Source organism: Chrysochloris asiatica, unplaced genomic scaffold (genome assembly GCF_000296735.1).
Source record: "Chrysochloris asiatica unplaced genomic scaffold, ChrAsi1.0 scaffold00013, whole genome shotgun sequence".
NCBI classification, from domain to species: domain Eukaryota; kingdom Metazoa; phylum Chordata; class Mammalia; order Afrosoricida; family Chrysochloridae; genus Chrysochloris; species Chrysochloris asiatica.
The window spans coordinates 10,695,748-10,718,597 of NW_006408531.1; the positions used below are offsets into that span (position 1 = coordinate 10,695,748).

The window sequence follows — 22,850 nt, forward strand, 5'->3', positions numbered from 1 at the left end:
GAAAGCCTCATCTTTCTCCCGTGGAGCGGCTGGTAGTTTTGAACCACTGACCTTAAGGTTCGCAGCCCGATTCATAACCACTACGCTACCAGAGGTCCTTAGTAGGATCCAGGTTTTGGAAGCTTAGCATTCACTGCAAACTCCCTGGTGGGAAGCCAACATAGTCAGCAGGCTCTCCCAGCAAGTCAGGGTGTACATTCATCAGAAACTCTAAACCAAAATCTAGCTGGTGAATTTGGGAGGAAGAAAGATTCACAAATTTACAACACTACAAAAGCCCTGAGCTTCTCAAACAGCTCCACAGTTTTATGCAAAGGGTTTGTCACAAACAAATTCCAGTGCAAAAACCATGTAGAGGAGGCAGGGCTTGATGGCAGCTACGGTGGAGGTGCAATGAGGTTCTCCATCAGCCACACCACGGAATACCACGCAAAGCAGATCCAGGGCAGAGCTCCAAAACTCGGAACCACATAGGTACGAATATTTACAATAGTAAAACTATGGAGACAAAGTGTCCATCAATTAAAGAATGGATAAACAAACTGTGGTACATACACACAATGGAATATTATGCTACCTTGAAGCTGCAAGCCACCACATAACATGGATGAACCTTGAGGACATTACATTGAGTGAAATTAGTCAGCCACAAAAGGAGAAATACTGCATAGGACCACTACTGTAAAAGACTAAGAAAACGAACCCATATTAAAAGGGGGGGAATTTTTTGGTGGTTACTAAATTGTGGGGGGGAAGGGAAGGTGGAGCACAGGGCAGGGAATAGACACAGAATAGTTTGGATGCTAGGGAGGGGGGCAATATACAAGAAGGGAGAGGGGAATGGAAGAACAAAGCAGATGGGAGAATAATTAGGCAGGTTACATGGGCTAAGTGGGACAGAGGTAAATTATGATGTATGCACAACCTTGGAACAACAGGAATCTGGGATACAGCAATTGAGACATGGTTGGAATGGGGGAAAGGGAGTAAATAATGTTAAGACGCTTGGCTGTCTTTTGAATCTTGGTTTTCCTTGCATACTATTATAAAATAGACACCTGAGGGGGAAAGGAATAGCCAGAAATATCACCATAGAAAGTTTGTAAGTCCGTCTTCTGCCTATAACTGATTGGAATACCTAAAATGGGGCTACAATGTGCCCAGTGAAGGAGGCTTCCTGCAGAGCCTCTGCATTAAATAAGACTATAGGTGGAATCCTGAACAGCATCCAGAATCTTCTGAGGTGGGAAATTTCCCCTTGAAAGAACAAGCAGACCAGCCTGGAGCAGCTAGAATAACAGAAGATACTTCTTGAAAGAAAGACCTACAGGAAAAATACAAAACAATATTGGCAGACCGACTGATTACTACAAGAACAAGCAAGTTGCTCACCCAGGAGACATCAAGGCAAGTGGTTGGGTCCTCTCAGAGAAAACCCCCTTCCAAGACTAAGACTCAATGGGAATACACGCTGTGAATGGTGACCACGTTCATCACCAATAAGGAAAAGTGAAGGGAAAACAGCAATGAAGCGGCGAGCTAAGCCCTACAACTCTCAATAGACTCCTGTGAACCCAGGTGAAGACTTGGTTGGCCTGCAGAGTGAAAAAGACCTGGGGACTCTTGGGCCCAGAGTCACTGACATCACCACAGAGGACTAGAGTGGAGAGTGAAGCATCCAGCTGATAAGAAGAGAGGGCATATGCACAATAACACCCATACTTGCAGATAATACCCACTTGATCTGGCTTCAATGACTGGATGATCAGAGCTCAACGAGAAGAAGAAAGAAGAGGGGAAAAAAAAAAAAAAGAGTAATCTGATACAATTTGATGAACTTGACCTACACCTATGGATGCAGTAGCTCAAAAGAGGGAACAGATCTTTACAGCAAGGATCATTCCCACCTCCTCCGTACACAGAGTAGACAGGGATGGGCAACTTGGACATTGGCTATGCAAAATGGCGGGGATACAAAGGCAAGAAGTGACTGGCTTACAAGCTTTCAAGAGGGAACCTAGATCCAGAGGGCATGGAGGAAGGTAGAATCTCCACTGAAACATAATATCCAATCTGTCTAGGCAGACTGATGAAAGGAAATACAGATAGGTTACTTGTGATACAATAGTGAATAATTGTTATCAGAACTGATTGTGAGGGTTGGAAAAGTAAAGGTAGACGTTTTGTAGCAAAGAGGGGAGTGACTGAGTTTACAGTCTAGGAGTGTAGGTCCCTGGGACCATCAAGGGATAAGAGCGGAAAGCAGGACCCTACCTAGAGAAGCAGTGATGGAGGCAGAGATGATGACGTGGAGAGACGGAGTGTCTGGGTACTTTAGATCCAGAGAGGGAGAGGGGCTGCGTGCTGACTACCGGGGGACAGGCTTGCAGGGTATACCCTTTGGTTGACTGATGATGCATGGAGGGGACTGTAACCATGGCAATGAAACAATATAAGATAGGATGAATGTAAAACTAATGTTCTCCCATGTAAACTATCACATAATTCACAATAAAACATTGAAGAAGAAAAAAAAAAAAAAAAGACAACAACATGTAAAGGCCATGTCTGACTTCCCCTGGCTTCACATGGGATAAAGAGAATCAAACTCAACATCTGCCCAAGGCCTTCCTCTGAAGTAATCAGACATACCTCCAACCCACAATCTTCTTTACCCTATTCCCATCTGGGTTCAATATTCCATGGCAATGGCCACATTAAACTCATAACAATACTCACGATAATGGGGTTCACTAGGAAGTGAACGAGGTACAATTCAGCATCAGGATAACTCAGGCTGCAGCAGTTCTCCAGTCAGGAATGCCCCCGCATACTGCAGGCACATCTCACTCTTGTCAGCCATGTGGCCCCATGGCCTCTGCCCTGCTCAGGCATATGTCAGCAAGCTCCTTTGCAGACCAGCCTCCTGCCCGTAGGCACCCAGCTTTACTCTGTCCATGGACGTAGATGCCTACAGCTGCTCCATGTGCCACCTCTGCCAATGCCTCTGTTGTCGCTGCTTTTCTAGGTAGGGATCTCATACTCCACTCAGGCTCTTCTTTCCTACTGGTCCTGGGAGCTTCTATTCTTGCTTCCCATACAGCTCTTTTTAAATCTAGCTAGATGGCAGAACTAACCAATCCCAACCTTGATGGCAGAACTAACCAATCCCAACCTTGATGGCAGAACTAACCAATCCCAACCTTGATGGCAGAATTAACCAATCCCAACCTTGATGGCAGAACTAACCAATCCCATTCTTGATGGCAGAACTAACCAATCCCAACCTTAGAGTCCTGTACACTTTATTTGCCTGGTCCCACCCAATCACTGGGTGGGAATTTAGACAACTTTGGATAGAAAAGCCACATCAAGTAAATTCAAGGTACGATAACAATTTTATTCTCACTTTCTCCAGAAAAGGGCTTGGATACAATCAGGGATCCTGCAAAGTGACGGTGCTGAGTCTCACACTCTGACTTGTGTCAAGAATGAGTTGGGGAACCTTTCCCAATGTGAGCAAGTACTAGCGGCCGGCTGAGTCAGTATGATGCACTATGTGTGAATAAGTTCTTGGTTCAACTGGGTGCTATGTGGTCCTTTTATTCACATACAAATTTACTTTCAAGTACCTGAATGAGAGAAAAATGAGAACTTTGTGAAATGAGAGCTCATTTTTTCCCCACTGACTCAGCATTTAAGTTTGTTATCACATGCAAGCTATGGGCAGGCAAATTATCCTAAGAGGCCTCAAAGTGCAGCTTGGTTCCTGAGGAGATAAACAAGTTAAAAAATGGACCTTCATGCACATGCTCCAAAGTCCTCTGTAGCTGGAATACAAGTGCAGGGCTTGTAGAAACGAGTGAGAAGGGACAGGTGTTGGGCACTGGGGCTCCGCAACGGGCAGGGGAGCAGACGGTAAGGAAGGAGATACGCGAGGCATTGAGACCAAATCTGTAAAACAGCCCTCTCAAATGAAATATAACAAGTCAACTGGACCTTCCCAAGGTTAACAACACTACCAGGCACCGGTGCCAAAACCACTTTCCTCCAACTTTCCCACCCTCCCCTACTGACTCTTGAGGTCCCTAGCACTGTTTCTGTGAGCATATGAAAATGTAACGTTTCTAACCAACTAGAACTACCTTAAATAAGATGGACAGATACGTGAGGAACAAGGGAAAATGTCTATCCAAAAGTTTTCTGAATGTACAAACTTTGCGCAAATCAGTCATAAGAACACAAATACCCAATGAATAAAATGGGCAAAACGCACAAACAGGGAGGAAAAACAGAGGAACAGTATACTTATAAAAAAATATTCACTCATTGATAATCCAACAAATGTAAATAAATACAATAAAGACCTGCAAAAGCCATAACCAGTGAAGGCAAGGACTTTTGCTGTTGTTGTGTGCTATGAAATCGGTTCTGACTCATAGCAACCCTGTATAGGGTTTCCGAGGTTGTAAATCTTTACAGGAGCAGAAAGCCTCATCTTTCTCTCGCGGAAGGACCCGTAAGAGAAGGGAAACTCAAATATTTTCCATTAATAGAGAAAGATGGAAACTTGGTATGATTGTACCCTGTCAAAGGCAGAAAACTTGCCAGACCCAGAAAAGCTAGGCCTTGGAAACACTATGGGACAGTTATACTCCGGAGTCCTGGTGTGTTGCTATGGACTGCAAAGTTGGTTTGAACTGCAGGGTTGGTGGTTCAAGCTCACTAGTTGCTTCCCAGAAACCCTAAATAGGGTCACTATGAGTCAGAATCAACTCAATGGCACTAACCAACAATAACATTAACCGAAAGGTTGGTGGTTCAAGTCCACTCAGTGGTGCCTTGGGAGAAAGACCTGGCTATCTATTGCAAAAAAATCAGGGTATGATGTACATTTCTACTCTGACACATATGAGGTCACCATAAGTTAGAATCAACTGGACAACAATTTCCGTTTTTCTGGTTTCTCTTAGGTTTAACACATTAGTCCTTAACTTAAAACCTGCATATAGCTTTTAATCATTTGCATATACATATATGTTAACCACAGGAGCTGTGATAGTGTAGTGATTACAAGTTGGGCTGCTAATCATACAGTCAGCAGTCAGAAGCTACCAGCGGTTCCATGGGAGAAAGATGAGGCTTTCTGCTCCCAAAAAGATCATAACCTCGGAAACTCTTCACAGGGCCACTAGGAGTCGGAACCGACTCCATGGCACACAACCACCACGTGTTAGTCACCAGAATTCAACTGTGGTATCTAGGTCATGCACATTTCTCTCTATTCAAACATGCCTTTTCTACAAAGAGAAGGAGGTGTATCTGACCCACCAATGGGAACTACACGGCTGCTGCCTTCTGTTTTTGTTGTGTGATGTCAAGTCTGCTCCAACTCCTACCGACCCTGGGTAGCCTTCCTGAGGTTGTAAGCCTTTATTGTATAAAAGCAGGAAGCCTCATGTTTCTCCTAAGGAGTGGTTTGTGGTTTGAACTGCAGACCATGCAGTTAGCAATCCAGTGCCACTAGGGTTTCCACGTGGCTCCTTGTTGTTGTTAAGTGTCGTCAGGTTGGTTCTGACACAGAGCAACCCAGTAGAGGGTTTCCGAGGAACAACTGGTGAGTTTGAACCTGGCTGCTAGTGGGCAATAAAAGGCAGTTCTATCAGCACCGCTCCTACACTAGGAATGCCTTGGCTCCTTCTTTCTATAGGTCTGTAGGTTCTGCAGCCTCACCACATCTACCACCCAGGAATCTTAGCTAATTTCCTCCCGTAATGCAACATAGATTATCACTCCTAAAACTAGTGGGACCAAATTATTACAGGGCTAACGTTACTGCGAAAGGAGCTCTGGTAGCGTAGTGGTTACGAATCGGGCTGTGAACCTTAAGGCCAGCAGTTCGAAACTACCAGCTCTTCCGCGGGAGAAAGATGAGGCTTTCTGCTCCCGTAAAAGATTTACAGCCTCGGAAACCCTGTACAGGGTCGCTATGAGTCGGAACCGACTCGACGGCACATCACAACAACAACGTTACTGCTGTGGCGCTGTGGGTTAATGCATCAGACTACAAAACTGCTTGAACTGCAAGGTCGGTAGTTCAAGCTCACCAGCTGCTCCTTGGAAACCCTATACTGGGTCGCTATGGGTCGGAATCGACTCGACGGCACTTAATAACAGCAACGTTACTGTGGGGAAGCTCTGGTGGCATTGTGGTTAAGTGCCTGGCTGTTAAACGAAAGGTTGGTAGTTCAAACCCAGCAGTCACTTCTTGGGAGAAAGATGAGGAAGTTTGTTCTGTACTACAGACTTTCTAGAGATCAGTATCCACTCAGCAACTGGTTACAGTTACTGCAGGATACCTGGTGATACAATGGTTAAGCACTCAGCTGTGTGAATTCAAGTTTGGAAGTTCAAACTCACCAGCTGCTGGGGGCTTGGGGTGGGGAGGACTAGCAATCTGTTCCCTGAAGAGTAAGTACAGCCTAGGAAGCCTTTAGGGCAGTTCTACCCTGCCCTACAGAGCCACTACGAGTCAGAATCCACTCCCACACACCCCCACACTCCCACTAATGACAAAACTACTGCACCTTGCGAGCACTGCCAATAAGAAAAGGGGTGAGGAGCTGGAGACCAACTAGAAGTTTCTGAGCTGCATCCAACACTGAAGAGGCTTCTGGTTCTCAACACCGGGCTTTCTCCACTGCTTCTGACAGCACCGCTCTGGGCTTTCATGCCTGATCCTGGACACCCAAAACCACGGGTCCCAGGCTCTGCCTATCAGATGACAGACTGCACCTGCTGCCAACCCAAAATAGCCAGAACTGACTCTCGACATCCCCCTCCCCCTCCCAGGCACTGGGCTGCTTGGGCTAACAAGGAGTAGCTTGTTAATAAGTTGTGTTAGAACATGTACTAGAAATAGTATACTGAAGAGATCGTGTTCGGGCTGATCATTTAGAAACCTAAAATAGAGCTTGTAATTCAGTTTAAGAATCAGTGTTGAAAGAATGTCCTGAGACAGTTTTATAACTAGGCATAATCTAACCATCCTCAAATGTATGCCTACCCCTAAGGAAAAATATGCATTTTAAATTTGGGAAACATCTACTTTTATGAGCAATGTGATACCCTACTAACTTTTGCCAATATTTATCCTCTTTATCAGTTCTCTAAAGGCATACACCTTAAGGCAGTCTACTTCTAATAAATGCCCGATTAAATGACATAAACAGATAATAATCTAAATTACAACATCTAGGCCATCTTTTGCTATCAGGCTGCATCTGTAATTGTTCTTTCTGATGTGATATGATTTGAGCTGTAGTATATTTTAATCAAAGAACCCTGGTGGCACCATGATTAGTACTCTGTTTGTAACCAAAAAAGTCATCAGTTCAAACCCACTCTGCAGGAGAAAGATGTGGCAGTCTGCTTCTATAGAGATTTGTTGTTGTTAGATACCATCAAGTCGGTACTGACTCATAGCGACCTTTTGCACAACAGAACGAAACACTGCCCAATCCTGGGCCAACCTCACAATTGTTGCCATGCTTGGGCCCACTGATGCTGCCACTTTGCCAATCCATTTCGCTGGGGTCTTCCTCTTTTTTCTCTGACCCTCCACCTTACCAAACATGCTATCCTTCTCCAGTGACTGGTCCCTCCAGACAATATGTCCGAAGTATGAGAGACCAAGTTTGGCCACAACCTTGGAAACCCTATGGGGCAGTTCTATCCTGTCTTACAGGGTGGCTTTGGGTTGGAATCCACTTAACAGAAATGGGTATGGGTTTGAGCATATTTGAATCTACAAAATGTACTTTATTATAAACACATAGGAAAGCTATGACTTCCTTATTAATTGCAATCTAAGCAACTATATGATTCACATTTAACACTTCCTCTTTATGTTTTCCTCTTTCCTCGCTTTCCTTTTAACTTCCTCTTAATATATCTTTGATTCTAACTTTTAAGCTGTTTTCAAATATCATCCTCACGAGTATAATTCAGCAAAAAATAATTTGTTTTCCTTTTTTACTTCTGGTAGATAGAACACATAACTTTTTAAGTATGAGAAACACTACTCACTTTCTGCCAGTTTATTAAAAAAACTCTCAAGTACAATCAACTTGAAACATCCTGTTGATTCAATAGAGACAGTTGCTATTTAACCAACAACTAAGAAATGGAAGCTTTCTGAAACATACACAATTAGTGTGTGTGTGCGCACACACAGTCATTTTGTGCAAAACAGTGATATCTCTCCTCTCCAGAGTATATTGTTGTAAAACTACTAAGATGATAAAATAAGATGGCACCATAATTAGTCCACCCTGGCACACGTTCTACCCAGACATGAAAAATAAACCATAGGGACAGCCCCTCACACTCCAGAGAATACGCTTTGTACTGAAGTAGGCCCACCCCCTTCCCTTGGCATTTAGTACTCTGAAGCTAACCTCAATTAGCTAAGGTCCCCTGGCTCAGAGAGTGCAGGGATGCTGGTGGTGCTCACAGTTAAGACCAGCCTCCAGGCAGCCTCGGGTGCTGGGACACTGTTGTCCTGCAGGGCACCCGCTGCTTTACTGGAAACTCACAATCCAGGGGAGCAGCAGCTTGGACCTCCCATTCCTGTCATTCATTAACATTGAGCTGATTCTCAGAGCACACCCCAAGTGCAGACTAGAAGTGCTCCACAGGGTTTTCAACTGTGACAATTCAGAACTGTGACAGTCACCAGGCCTGTCTTCTATGGCATCTCTGGGTGGGTTCGAAGTATCAACCTTTCAGTCAGCAGTCCAGTCCTTAACTGGTTCCTGATTAATCATATCAGAGGGAAAACTGCCAAAAGATACCCATTCTGTTAAAATATCTAATAAATAAACAAAATTATCACCAATATATCATTATCCCCCTTGTAGATTAAGTTAACCAAACTCCCTATAGATGGTTCCCCAGTGGCTACAAAGCATTAACACTTGACTATCTGGTCCCTCTCCTGTGCTACCTTATGACCAACTGCTGCGATCTCACCCAGCTCCATTGAACTCCCTGCAGCAACCAGAACTTTCCCACGTCCCTCAGCTTGGGACATCCTTCCTGTGCATCCCAGGAAGAACTAACTGCTTCTCTTCCTGTAGAACGCAGTTCAAATGTGGCCTCCCCCAGCACACCACCTTCTCCACTAGACACCAACAGCCTATGACCATGGCTCCCAGGGTTTACACGCCTCTCTCCCAGTTTCTCCGTGAGCCCTTGAGGGTGAAGTCCAATACCATGGAGTATAATATCAATCTTAGAAGACAGCAGTGGTGGTAAAGCACCATCAATTCGGTTCCGACTCACAGCAACCTTGTACAGGGTTTCTAAGACTATAAATCTTTACAGGAGCAGAAAGCCTCATCTTTCTCCCATGGAACAGCTGGTAGGTTTGAATTGTTGGCCTTGCAGATAGCAGTCAAACTCGAAACCCCCTAAACCACCAGAGCTCCTTAGAAGATATCACGCATATGTAGTTGTTGTTAGGAGCCATCGAGTCAGTACCGACTTATAGCAATCCTATGCACAACAGAAAGAAACACTGCCTGGTCCTGGGCCAACCTCACAATTGTTGCCACACTTGAGCCACTTTGCCAATCCATCTCGCTGGGAGTCTTCCTCTTTTTCTCTAACACTACACCTTACCAAACAAGATATCCTTCTCCAGTAACTGATCCCTCCTGATAATATGCCCGAAGTACGAGAGACGAAGTTTGGCCATCCTGGCCTCCAAGGAGCACTCTGGCTACATTTCTTCCATCACAGATCTGTTGGTTCTTTTGGCAGCCCAGGGCACTTTTAATATTCTCCTCCAACACCATAACTCAAAAGCATCAATTCTTCTATGATCTTTCTTATTCACTGTCCAACATTTGCATGCATATGAGGTTATTGAAAATACCATGGCTTGGGTCAGGTGCACCTTAGTCCTCAAGCTGACATCTTTGCTCTACAACACTTTGAAAAGATCTTGTGCAGCAGATGTGCCTAATACAATACATCGTTTGATCTCTTGACTGCTGCTTCCGTGAGTATTGATAGTTGATCCAAGAAAAATGAAATCCTTGACAACTTCAATCCTTTCTCCATTATAAGAATGTTGCTTACTGTTTTCTTTACATTGAGATGTAATCCATACCGAAGGCTGTGCTCTTTAATCTTCATCAGTAAGTATTAGAAGTCCTCTTCACTTTCAGCAAGCAAGGTTGTATCAACAGCATATCACAAGTTGTTAATGAGTCTTCCTCCAATCCTGATGCAACGTTTTTCGTCATAGAACCCAGCTTCTAGGATTATTTGCTCAGTATACAGGTTGAATAAATATGGTGAAAGAATACAATCTTGTCACACGCCTTTCTTAATTTTAAAACATTCAGTGTTCCCATGTTCTGTTCAAACCAACTGCCTCTTGGTCCAGGTACAGATTCCTCATGAGCACAAATAAGTGTTCCAGAATACTCATACTTCGCAATGTTGTATATAGCTTGTCATGATCCACACAATCAAAAGCCTTTGTGGAGAACAAACAAGATGGCAGATCGGGTGGAAATGCAGCGAAGAACTCTGTCAGCAACAACACAGAATACCGGACCAAAGAGGCTCAGGGGATGGTGCCAGAATTCTGGACCACATATAAAGGAATATTTAGAAGGTTGGAAGGCTTACAGCTAGGGGAATTTGTAGCAGAAGCAAGATGCTCAGCTGCTCCCAGAGCCGCCATCTTGGGCAAGACCAAGTGGCAGAAGGATCAGAGCAGCCATGGACACCTGACAGAACCACGGAGATAAAGGTGTGGTCGTTCTTTCTGGGAGGTATCTGTTCACTGGTACCTCGCTGTCTGAGCACCTCCATACTGTTAACTACAGGGGTGCCTGAGCGAACAGACACTCCCCTAACCCCCCTCGGAGGGTTCTACTACGCATGCACACAGATCTCCTTGAAATTTAAAGAGACAGTTTCCACTTAAAACCAAATGGCCACAGCCGGCCCTGAACTGTTGATAACTAAAAAAAAGGCCTGAACAGGGATTTTGGAGCAGGACAGGCAGACTAAAAAGAAATAAGCCAAAAATTATCCTAAGTTACATGAAAACAACCAACAGTGGCATCTTGAAATTTCTCAGGAAGAAGAGTGAAAAGGGAAGCACATTTCCTGATCACATCTACCTGGAGGCATTCAGAAAGCATAAAAAATACCAAAACACACACCCATCTAAGTATTAAGGCTAAAAATCATTCCTGAATATGCCCAAAAAACAGAAGCAGATAATCATACCTGCACATGTCCAGAAACGAGATAAAGTGACTGAGGCAAATGAGCTAGAAGTAGACCTACACTCCATACTGGAGTGTAGGCTTTGGAAATACCTGAGAAGGTGTTTGGAAACGCCTTTGTAAAGGCTTTGGAAACACCTGAGAAGGAATTCAGAAAAATGATTATAAAACGTATCAAAACACTATACAATGGAGTTGAGAAAAATAAGAAGTCAGGAAAACACTACAGGAACAATCAAATAAGATAGATACAGCATTGGAAACAATTCAAAACCAACAGAAAGAGGTCCAAACGATTAATAGAATATCAGAAATAGACAATACACTGAAAGGGCAAAGGAGTAGAACAGAAGAGATAGAAGCCAGAACTAGTGAGCTAGAAGATAAATCTCTCAACAGTACTAAGAAAGAAGAACAAACACAAAAAAGGATAAAAAAAATCTGAAGAAGGTCTAAGATTCATGTTGGATAACATGAAGAGAATAACTTAAGAATTATGGGCATTCCGGAATAGAGAGCATCACACAAGTCCACAGAGGAGATAGCTGAATAGCTGCTGGAAGAAAATTTCCCTAAAATCCTGAAAAGTGAAAAGATACGCATTCAAGCAGCTCAACGAACCCCAAGAAGGACAGACCCTAAAAGACAATCACAAAGACATATAATAATCAAGCTCTTCAAAATCAAAGATTTTCCAGAAAGCAACTAGGGAAAAGAGAAAAATAACATACAAAGGCAAGCAAATCAGATTAAGCTCAGATGTCTCAACAGAAACCATGCAGGAAAGAAGGCAATGGGTTGACATATATAAAACTCTGAAAGGAAAAAACTGCCACCCAAGAATCCTCTACCCAGCAAAGCTGTCAATCAAATACAATGGTGTAATCAAAACATTCCAGGATAAACAGAAGCTAAGGGATTTTGCCAAAGCCAACCCTGCTATGAAAAACATCTTAAAGGAAGTTCTGTGGAAGGAAGTTCTGTGGACTGAGAACCAACAAGAACACACAACAACTACAGAATTACGTACATGGAAGCATCACCCTGAACTCAATCGACAAATGGACAAGTCAAGAACAGAATAAAATTATAAGAACAGAGAATCTGGGAGGTCAGTCTATGATCACAACAATTACAATGTGAAAGAAGGTAAACACATAGGAACAGAAATCCAGGTGGTGGGAAGGTCAGTTAGATTACAGGATAAAATAGACTGTCTTAAATGAAGGGAAGGACTAATGGAATATAAGATAACCACAACAGTGGGGTTGGGGTGGGGGGTTTAATTTGGGTGTTGGGGAGGGCAATACAAGAAGGGGGGAGGAGGTGGAAGAACAAGATAAATAGGGGAACACTGAAACAGGTTTGCATGGTCTAAGTGAGACAGAGGTAAATAGTGAAGCATGCTCAACCTTGGAAAAACAGGGCTCTGGGATACAGGGATCTAAGTATAGCTTGAAGAGGGGAAATAATACTAAAATGCTTGCCTGTCTTATGAATATTAGTGCCCCTTACCTACTACTGTAAAATAGACACTTGAGTGGGATAGAGAGGAATGTTGGGAAACATAATTAGAGAGTTTGTAAGCCCACCTTCAGCCTATAACTGATCGGAATACGTAGGACCTTAGGTGTAATCCTGAGTCCCAACCAGAACCTTATGAGGTGGGGCATTCCCACTAGAAAAGACAAACAGACCAGCCTGGAACAGCTACAGTGACAGAAGATACATCTTCAAAGAAAGATCAGCAGGAAAAACCCAAAACAAAAATGTCAGCATGACTGGCTACTACAAGAATAAGCGAGCTGTTCGCCAGGAAGACATCAAGGCAAGCAATCAAGTTCCTTCAGAACAAACTCCCCTCTAAGACTGAAACTCAAAGGAAAACACAAACAGGCATGTAAGCTTGCTGGGGACCACGCTGGTCTATTGGTAAGTGGAAGTGGGGGAAAGGCAGCAATGAAGAAATGGGCTGAGTTCAACCCCAGTCCATTGACTCCTGCTGACCTGGAGATGAGAGAGAGAAGAGGAAGAGCTGGTTGGTCCCAAGTGCGGTGAGACCTGAGGACACTTGAGCCCATGTACAAGGACATAGCCACAGAGCGCTAGAGCTGAGAGTGAAGCATCCAGCTGATATGAAGGGAGAGGAGACAAACAAGAACACCCAAACTTACATACAGTACCCTTTTGACCTAGCCTCGATGGCCAAAAGAACTCAACTAGCGGAAGATTGAGAAAGAAAAAAAAAATTTTTTTTTTATAAAGGAAACAAGGGTAAATTGCTACAATGTGATGAACCTGACCTGTACTCGAGAGGTAGTTACTCTAAATACCAAAAAAGAGGGAGTCTTCACATCAAGTATCAATGCTATCCCTTCTGTACACAGGGTAGATAGGGACGGGCAACTTAGACATTGGCTACCTAAAACGAGGGGTCAGTAAAGGCACGAAGTGACTGGCTTACAAGGTTTCAAGAGGGAGTTTAGTTTAAGAGTATTGGGGGAACGAAAGAGTCCCCACAGCTGCCGTCTTGTCTAGAAGGGTCTGGTGAAAGGAGATGGGGATAAGATTCATCTGATTCAACAGTGAATAACTGTTATCATGACTAATTATGACTGTCACAATTATAGAGGTATAAGTTTTGTAACAAAAACAGGGGAGTGGTTAATCTTACAGTCCAAAAACAGAGGACCCTAGGACCATCAAGAGAGAAGCGCACAAGCAGAATGCGGGACCTTATCCAGAGAAGCAGCAGCACCAGAGATGGAGGCAGAGATGGGGGCATGGAGAGGGGGAGTGGCTGAGGACTCAGGATTCATCAACTAAGAAGAGAAGGACTAAGAACTGGTGGCCAGGAGGCAGACTTGCAGAATGTGCCCTTTGGAGATGTAAATTATTATATATGCCTGAGTGGTGTGTTTGTTTTTAAAAAGCTAAAGTGAATAGAGAGAAATACTGTTAACTGATGGTACATGGAGGGGATTATAATCATTGCAATGAAACAAGGTATATAATTTGTTGAATGTAAAACTGATGATAAAACTTTCACTCAATCCACAATAAAAACCTTAAAAAAAAAAAAAAAAAAAGCCTTTGCATAGTCAATAAAGCACAAGTAAACATCCTTCTGGTTATTTTCTTTCAGCCAAAATCCGTCACACATCAGCAATGATATCCCTCATGATATCCCTCGTTCCACAGCCTCTTCTGAATCTGGTTTGTTTGAGTCTCTGGAAGTTCTCTGCCAATGTATGGCTGCAGCCATTTCTGTATTACCTTGAGTAAAACTTTACTCGTATGGGATATCAATAAATGTTTACTTGCATATAATAAATGTTTAGGAATGGATTAGTACGTAGATGAACAAAGCAATGAGTGAATGGATAAATGAGCAAACTAATGAAAGACCCCTCTAGGCACCGCCTGGAGAAAGGAGACAGTCTTCTGCTGAATTCTCAGTAGTATGAAAGCCCTGACTGATCCCCACCAGGACACGTGGAGCTCCAAACATCCTCTCACCACTCACCATCTTACACAGGCTCATTTCACTTTTCTATGTCTTCACATTCAAGTCAACATTTTAGCCCCTTCCAAGACCTCCTGATTTGCATTTCACAGCTGTACCTGCATAATCCGTGCAGTAACCTACTTGCACCTATTTCCATAAAAAGTTCCTGATTTGGCCACTAGCCCTAAAACCTAGTGCTTTTGTGTTTATGATCCTAGCATCCAGCACAATGTCTGACAAATAGCAGGCACTCAATACATAGGTGATGGATGGATGAATGAGGACAGAAAGGAAAGAATGGGAGAGGAGGAGGGAGGCCTAGTTTCATACTTCTTTTTTTTTTTAATCACCTGCTTTATTTCCAGGTGAGCTATGATCAGAGAGAGAGATGATGGGAGAATAGAAGATTACTTATAGACAAATCAGTGCTTAGCTAAAAGCATGCACGATACCAGACTTTCTATGTGAATATCACAGACCCTTCTCCACTATCTTACCATCTCACAGAGTCTGTTCTCAGGAGCACAGTGGCTCAGCCGGATTTGTGATTGAGTCAAGCTGAACAAACCACAAACTCACAGAGCTGTCACTAGGCGTCCACATGTGCCCTGGCCAAGATCTTCACATGCTCTTTTTCTTCATCTTCATAAATGACTGCAGAGGATGCATTTAGAGAACAGAGACTGAGAAAGATAAACTGGCTCCAAAGGCTCTATGTTACCAAATGTCGCACCTGGATTAAAACTCACTGACGTTCAAACCGCACATTTTTGACTAAAATCTGAAAAGTCTAGGTCTTAGTACCTAAGATTAGAATAGTGGTGTCAAACACTGTCCAGCTGCAGACAGTATTTCAAAGGCCTATGTTGTCATCTTTGCTAACTTTACCATTCACCATTATTAGATATTTTACTGAATCTTATTAGCCACAAAGCCAGCAAGTAAGGAGAAAGTCTGCCAAGTGTGGCAGCACCTGATCCAGGTTCTCCATGCTAACGGAACTCTCATGCTGCTGAGACATCGTAGGGCCCACCAATTCCCCAGCCATCCCAGGTCCAGAGGTCCCCCCGACATCTCACTGGGAGGATCGGCTAAGGCCACTGTAGTAACTGCCTCACAGTTCAACTGCTCCCTCTGTCCAATCCTGCTTCCTTCACTCTTGCCCTAGCAGTGAGGCCAGGAACAGTCCCTAGTAAGCCTCCTGCACACCTTGGTTGTTGGTGGTTATGTGCCGTGGAGTTGGTTCTGACTCACAGCCACCCTGTATAGGGTTTCCCAGGCTGTAAATCTTCACGGGAGCAGAAAGCCTCATCTTTCTCCCAAGGAAGCACTAGTACTAGGTAAGATAAATGGCAGGTAGGTAGGTAAGCAGACAAATAGGTAATATAGCCCCTTTATACACATGCAGAAACTGTGGCTCCAAGAAGCAAAATGACTAACCAAGGGTCATATGGCAAGTCATTAGAGAGCCAGGATTTGAATCCAGGTCTACAGATTCCAATGGCACTCATTATGTAAATGAACTCCATCTGCTATAAAGAGCTGGTGAATGAATGCCTGTGAGACACCAGCTCCCCAACAAGCCTTGACACACGCACTCTCACATGGGTACAATCTTTCTTTCGGGACATCTGGTTGTATGTATTAAAAATAAAAAATCAATACATAGCCTTTGACCTAAGAAGTCCAAGGTAAATTTATTCTAATGAACTAGCTGAATGACTGCCCAGGGATGTGGGTATTAGAACTGTTAAGGTCAAACAACAGAGGAATGATCAAATTATCCAAGGTGCAGTCATCAAATTAAAAATGATGATGTGCCTGGAAATGTACTGCTCTGCTAAAATAGCCACAAAGAATTATTAATGGAAAAAATATATATAAAGTACATGATTCACGTTTTGCAAAAACTGTCTTTTAAAAGTACTTTTTAAAGTCTGTAAGCAAAATGTTTGAAAGCTGCAAGAATACATATCAAAATGTCAACAACAGTGATCTCCAAGTGGTGGGATCATATGTGTTTGAGTAAAAAAATAGAACTCTATTTTTCTTTTTAAGATTTTCCTCAACAACCATTTCATTAGTGGAAAAATAATGATTTAACAAAACATTGTAAATTAAGTAAATATCCAAAAAGTTCATAATGAAAACCACAGTTGACCAATTTGGTTTCCCTCTCAAGTATTACATCATTAAACCATCAAAGCCAGGAGACTGTAGTTAACAGGGAGGGGAACTAAGTAAGCTGCGAGAGATTTCCCAGTTTTGTCTCCCATTTTCAATTCTCTGTGGAAGGACACATCTTTCTGGACTTGTCAGAAAGGCTGGTACTCAAGGTTTACTTTCTAGAAGCCAAGCACAGACTTTAACAGGGAAAGAAATACACATAAAACACCACTGGCCGCACACAGAACAGGTCTTCATTCTAACACAATAAGCGCAAAGCAAGAATCTGATAGGTGAGGTGATCTTTGGTACTAATAGTCCCCCTTACAATGGTAGGTTTCAAAAGACAACATTCAAAAATAACAGATTTGTAAACACTTAACAAAACTGACTTCAAGAAAAGTGTCTTCCAAGATCACACTGATGCTCCACTCACTTTATTGTTGTTAAGTGCTGTCAAGTTGGTTCCAACTCAGAGCGATTCTATATAGGTTTTCCAAGGAGTAGCTGGTGGGTTTGAACCAACAACCTTGCGGTTAGTAGTTAGACCCTCAATAAATATTCCATGATTAGAATATAAACAGGCAGAAACGCTTCATTTTCCTTCTGATGGAAACAGTCAATTTAAATGTAGTAGAAATTAAAAGAAACAGCTAATTTCAAAATATACTATGAACCTGAGGTTATAAAACAGTGTGCTTAGTTGACACAACACAATACAAATCTTGTTCATAAGGAACAGGTGCTGCTCCAAACTTCTATTTGTAAATAGATGTGTGGAATTAAGAACAAATTTCCCGAGTTAAGCAGTGTTACAGTGATGGTCAACTCCCAGTTTTACCCACAAATCTATTTATTCAGTCTTTGGTGGTGAGTTAGCTCCATCCCACAGCGCCCCCTATGGACAGAGGAAACACTGCACCATCCTCACAATCCTTCCTGTGTTTGACTTCATTCAGTCATTCATGAGAAATACTTATCCCACACTTGTGCTTTATGCTAATGGTACTGGTGGTCTAAGTGAAATCAATAAGAGTAAGGAACTAAGACGCAGAACCAAGTATAGATACACAAAGGACTCTACGACAACAACTGTGGACGTAGATGCTGTGCCGCCCTGATCCTTCCCTCACTACTCAAGTGCTCACTCTCCACGCAGATTTCAGGAATATCGAGGGCCCCAGAAACATGCGTGAAAAGAGACTACCTCCTACACCCGCTTCCCCATCCATTGCTGATTACACCCTTTTCCTGGGAGCAGTCCTTGTTTAAATGACCAGTCAATGGGGAGTGAGAAGGTAAGGGGAGATAAAGGCCTGGTTCCCAGCTCCAAAAGTACCCCCACCTCTCACTAGGAGAATTGAGTGAGGTCTCTGATTCAGTCTCGGTGGTGGTCTCGGTGGTAACTGCATCTGCCTCTGCTTGCAATTGCTTGCTGCCTCTGCCCAATGCTGCTTCCTTCATTTCCAAACTAGGAATGATTGGGAATGTAGGAAGCAGCATTAGGCAGAGTTATGATTCCCAAACCAGTAAGCCTCCTGCACACCTTACTAGATAGATAAAAAAGATGAAGAGGTAGATAGGTAGGCAGATAAAAACATAGATAATATATGTCCATTTTACACATGCAGAAACTGAGACTCTAAGAAGTAAAATGACTAACCAAAGGTTATATGGCAAGGAATTAGAGAGGCAAGATTAGAATCTTGTCTATAGACTCCATTAAATAAAGAACTCCAACTGCTACAAAGAACTGTTGAATGAATTAAGGCTAACAGCAGCCCAAGTTCCTGTGAACTCAAGAATAAGTGGAGAGGAGACGAGAGGTCATCCATAAAACAGGGATTTACCTAAGTGCTTGGGAACCAGACCTACCTAATGAAACATACATACCACAATCCAGGACTCACATATTTTTTATGTTTGAAGCAAAAAAACAGAAGCTTAATGGAACCAGAATTGTATAATGAAACTACATTGTTATAATCCACTGCATGATTATTAGATCCTAAAAATAGTGGTTGGCAAATCTTGTCCACCTACAAACAAAATGTTACAATATGTGCAGGCAGATGTTTACTACATAGTAGAAGGAAGATGGTGCTTCCTCCTCTTTTATGAATGCAGTAATTCCTGCAAGAAGCCACATAAACAAGTATTTAAAATATGCTAACAAACTTCTTATTAGGGGTAAACCATCCTTATAATTCAAATTTAACTTACCAAAAAGATATACACTGGCAACCAGTTCAACTTCTTCAACTACAACTACACTCTAGCTTCCCCAAGCTTTCCCTAGCCACCAATCATCTTTTATAGAATCTTTTATGGAAAAAGAATATTTATACCTTCTGACAAACATTGAACAACTAAACGCTAATATTACTCTGCCCTGGCAGCCACACTGCCCAAGAGCTACAAGACTTAAAAGCATTTTAGAAACTTTTAAGTGAAAACATTAAGTTGTGTGCTTGCATATGCACATAAAACTGACTTGAACAATGAGAACAAACCCTGTGAAAGTTTACCATGAATGTAGACTTAATACTTTCTTACACTAATTGCCTTAATTCTTAATACTCATAATCAACACTCAAATGGTCATAGCTTTCACATCTCTATTACATACAATTATTGAAAAAAATTTAAGGTCACAGTTAATTTTAAAATGCTAAAACAGTCTAATTAATGTCATTTTAAAGTTGAAAAATAATTGGGTGTTAGCCATTGATTCTAAGAACTTACACATTATCTGCTGCTGCTTCCTTCAAAAATTTACCAGCGCCACTTCTCACACCTTTGCATTATAAAATATGGTTCAAATAGCACACACACACACAAAAGCATTTGTAACTTCCTTATTCATCAATTCTGCAAACGGAAGGCCTCAAAAACCCAGGTTCAGTTATCAACTACAAAAAAACAATGAGGAGTTCTTCTGATCAAGGCAGATCATTCCCTAAGCCTTCACTCCATATGTCAGAATCAGGCAGCACAGATTCATTCATGTTACTACTCTAACAAGACTTTGGGTGTGGCACTATAGGATCAGCAATGGACTATGAGGCAAAAGTTCAGCGGTTCAAATCCACCAGCTGTTCCTCAGGAACCCTATACAGGGTTGTTATGGGTTGAAATCAACTCAGTGGCATGTCACAGCAACAACTTCTCTAACATAAATTGGTTTCTTCTTTGCCACTGAAAATGGCGTCTGGTCCATTTCTTTGTCTCCCCTCGCAACATTCATTTAATAAAACAAGCTCCAAAGTAGAAATGCAGAGCTTCATATTGTTGTTGAGTGCCATCATTGGTTGCAACTCACAGCGACCCTATATAGGATTTCCATGGAGCAACTGGTGAGTTTGAACCACTTACCCTGTGGTTCAAATCAAATCGACTTCGCAGTCCAGTACATTAATCCACACCAGGACTGTTGTTGTTAAGAGCCGTCGAGTCGATTCCGACCCATAGCAACCCTGTATAGGATTTCCAAGGAGCAGCTGGTGAGCTTGAACCACTAACCTTGCAGTACAAACCGCTTTGCAGTCTGGTGCATTAACCCACAGCACCACACCAGACTAGATACATATAATACTGCTAAATTATCCCTGAGTTTGTTATTTAGAGGAGGCATTATGAGGCGTCCTTATGAAACTCCATGACGAGTTTCCAGACAGCAGCAGCTCCTTGAGAGGAATCCCAGGCAATCTGTTCCCATAAATATTACAGATTTTCAAACCCTGAGGCAGTTCTACTGTGTCCTATGGGGTCACTAGGAGTTAGAACAAACTTCACAGCACCCAGCAACACCATCACCAGTTTAATGTTTACAAAATAGGGCATGCCACTGCAGTCCTGGTGTGACACTGTAGGATAAGCCCGCAAGGTGGCAGTTCAAACCCACCAGCCTCTCCTTGGAAACCCTACACAGGGTAGCTATGAGTTGGAACTAACTCCATGGCACTTAATAGCAGTAAAAACAGCAATAACCAGTGTACGAAAAAAATCCCTCACACCACTTTAAAGTGGTCTAAACCTTTGGAGTAAGAAAAAAAGGTAAGCTCCCACACTGTCAGGCAGAAAATAATTGGGTAAGTCATCTCTACCAGAATGTGGACGCAAACTCCCTTCTTCTTAGCACTCAGTCCAATACCTAAGATACTACAGGGGGTTACTATTTCCTGAATGAAGACATGAATGATAGCTATATTTATTGATCACTTACTACTGGGAGGAACTTTACTAACTTCGTTATATATGTAACAAGAACTGGAAGTGTGGGAAAGGGTACCCTATGACAATAACCCTATGTTACTGTTGTAACATTTGTTGTAACAAAGTGCCACTGAGTCAGGTCCGACTCATAGCGACTGACCCTGCATAGGGTTTCCGAGGAGGGGGCCGTTATTACAGTGACTCCTCCCAGGGAGTGGATTGTTTAATCAGGCCTCATGAGTTTTCTACTTTTGACAGGGAACAATCTTCCTCTTTTCTGTCACTCTTTCAGTGGAAACTATCTTGAGTTTTCTTTCTCTGGCAGCTGTACACCTTACATAGGCTCCTGTTTCTGCAGGTTTCACTAATATTTTTCTTTTTTCCATTTTACAGAAAAGACTGACCTTCCAAGATGGCAAAGCTTATATGGCTGGGTCAAGAGTTCGTCTTACCTAGAGTCTCGGCAGCTTCCCCTCGGACACATCATACTAAAATGAAGCTTAGAGCTAGAAAAAAAACTAAAAAATAAGAACACAGTTGTATATTCAGGCAATTCACAAACAAGCAAGTTTGGGAAGCTTCTAGTGCCATTTCAAGACCCAGCCAATGGGGTCTACACTGGTTTCTAGCAGGTTCCACTTGGTCAGTCGCCTATATTCACAGCACTGTGGGGTTCTAGTAAGTGCGGGTGCCCTGCTTAAAACGTGGCTTATTTACATAAAGAAGTTTCCTAAACTGAAAGCTACAAGTTCAAAGCCAGACATAAGGGAAATCTTACTTTCCCTTCCCTGAAAAGCTACCTGACCAAAGGAATTCGAAGATCTGTCCAAGTAAACAAAAAGTGCTTGGCCAGCACACTGGAACTAAAACTTGTAGGAAGAATGGCAGTCCGGTCACGTCTTAGCTGTCCCTTAAATGCCCATCAAGAGAAGCTTTCAAGCTCTATCTAAGATTACTAGGCTTCCTTTTAAACGGTGAAAGAAAATTATTTAGAAGATTAATGTTTTTAACTCCTGGTTGGGAACGGAAGTTAAGTTGAGATTCTCTTCCTTCCTCAAGCGAGCAAAAGAACTGAAGAGCACCACACACACACTCACATCCGACAGTAGAAACGTCTCAGGCCTCTTCACCTGTGGCAGTAGGCAGAGCAAGCCCGGATCCACCGGGAATTAGACTCTTCTTCACTCGGGGCAGAGGCGGGTGGGTAGGGGAACACAGGGTAGAATGAAAACCGGTACTAAGTTTTCAATCGGATCATCCTTCTCAAGTTGGGCATTTGTTTCCTTCCTTCCTTCGGCCAGGAGCACACACCGGCCTCTGCCAGCGCAGGCACCACGGCCGGGCTGAGGGTCGCATGGGCGCAGGCTGGCCAGGGCGCGCGGCCGGTCCGACGCGGACACGGGCTGCGAAGCCACCCTCAGCACCCAGCGTGGGGACCGGGAAGGGGCAGCCGCGGCGGGGCGGAGGGGCGGGGTGAGCACTTCCTGACTCTCGCATTGTCCACGCACCGCCCGCGCCTCCCGGGGCCCCGCCACCGCTTCGTCCCCGTGGGGAGGAAGTTGGCACTCACCCCGCCGGCCCCGACTTACCGTTCTTGGCGTCGCCCGCGGCCGCAGTCCCCGCAGCAGCCGCAGGGTTGGCAGCGCCGG

At 43.2% G+C, this 22,850-nt stretch overlaps 1 protein-coding gene across 1 annotated transcript in view; it reads right to left on the minus strand.

Annotated features, from left to right (window-relative positions):
- HECA (headcase homolog (Drosophila)) overlaps positions 1-22,850 on the minus strand; it is a 64,622-nt gene that overhangs the window by 41,521 nt on the left and 251 nt on the right. The window contains exons 2-3 of the mRNA XM_006834708.1: positions 22,332-22,438; positions 18,339-18,457 (exon numbers count right to left, since the gene is read on the minus strand). Coding sequence (XP_006834771.1) covers positions 18,339-18,457; positions 22,332-22,438 — 226 coding nt within the window. The remainder of the gene's footprint in view (positions 1-18,338; positions 18,458-22,331; positions 22,439-22,850) is intronic.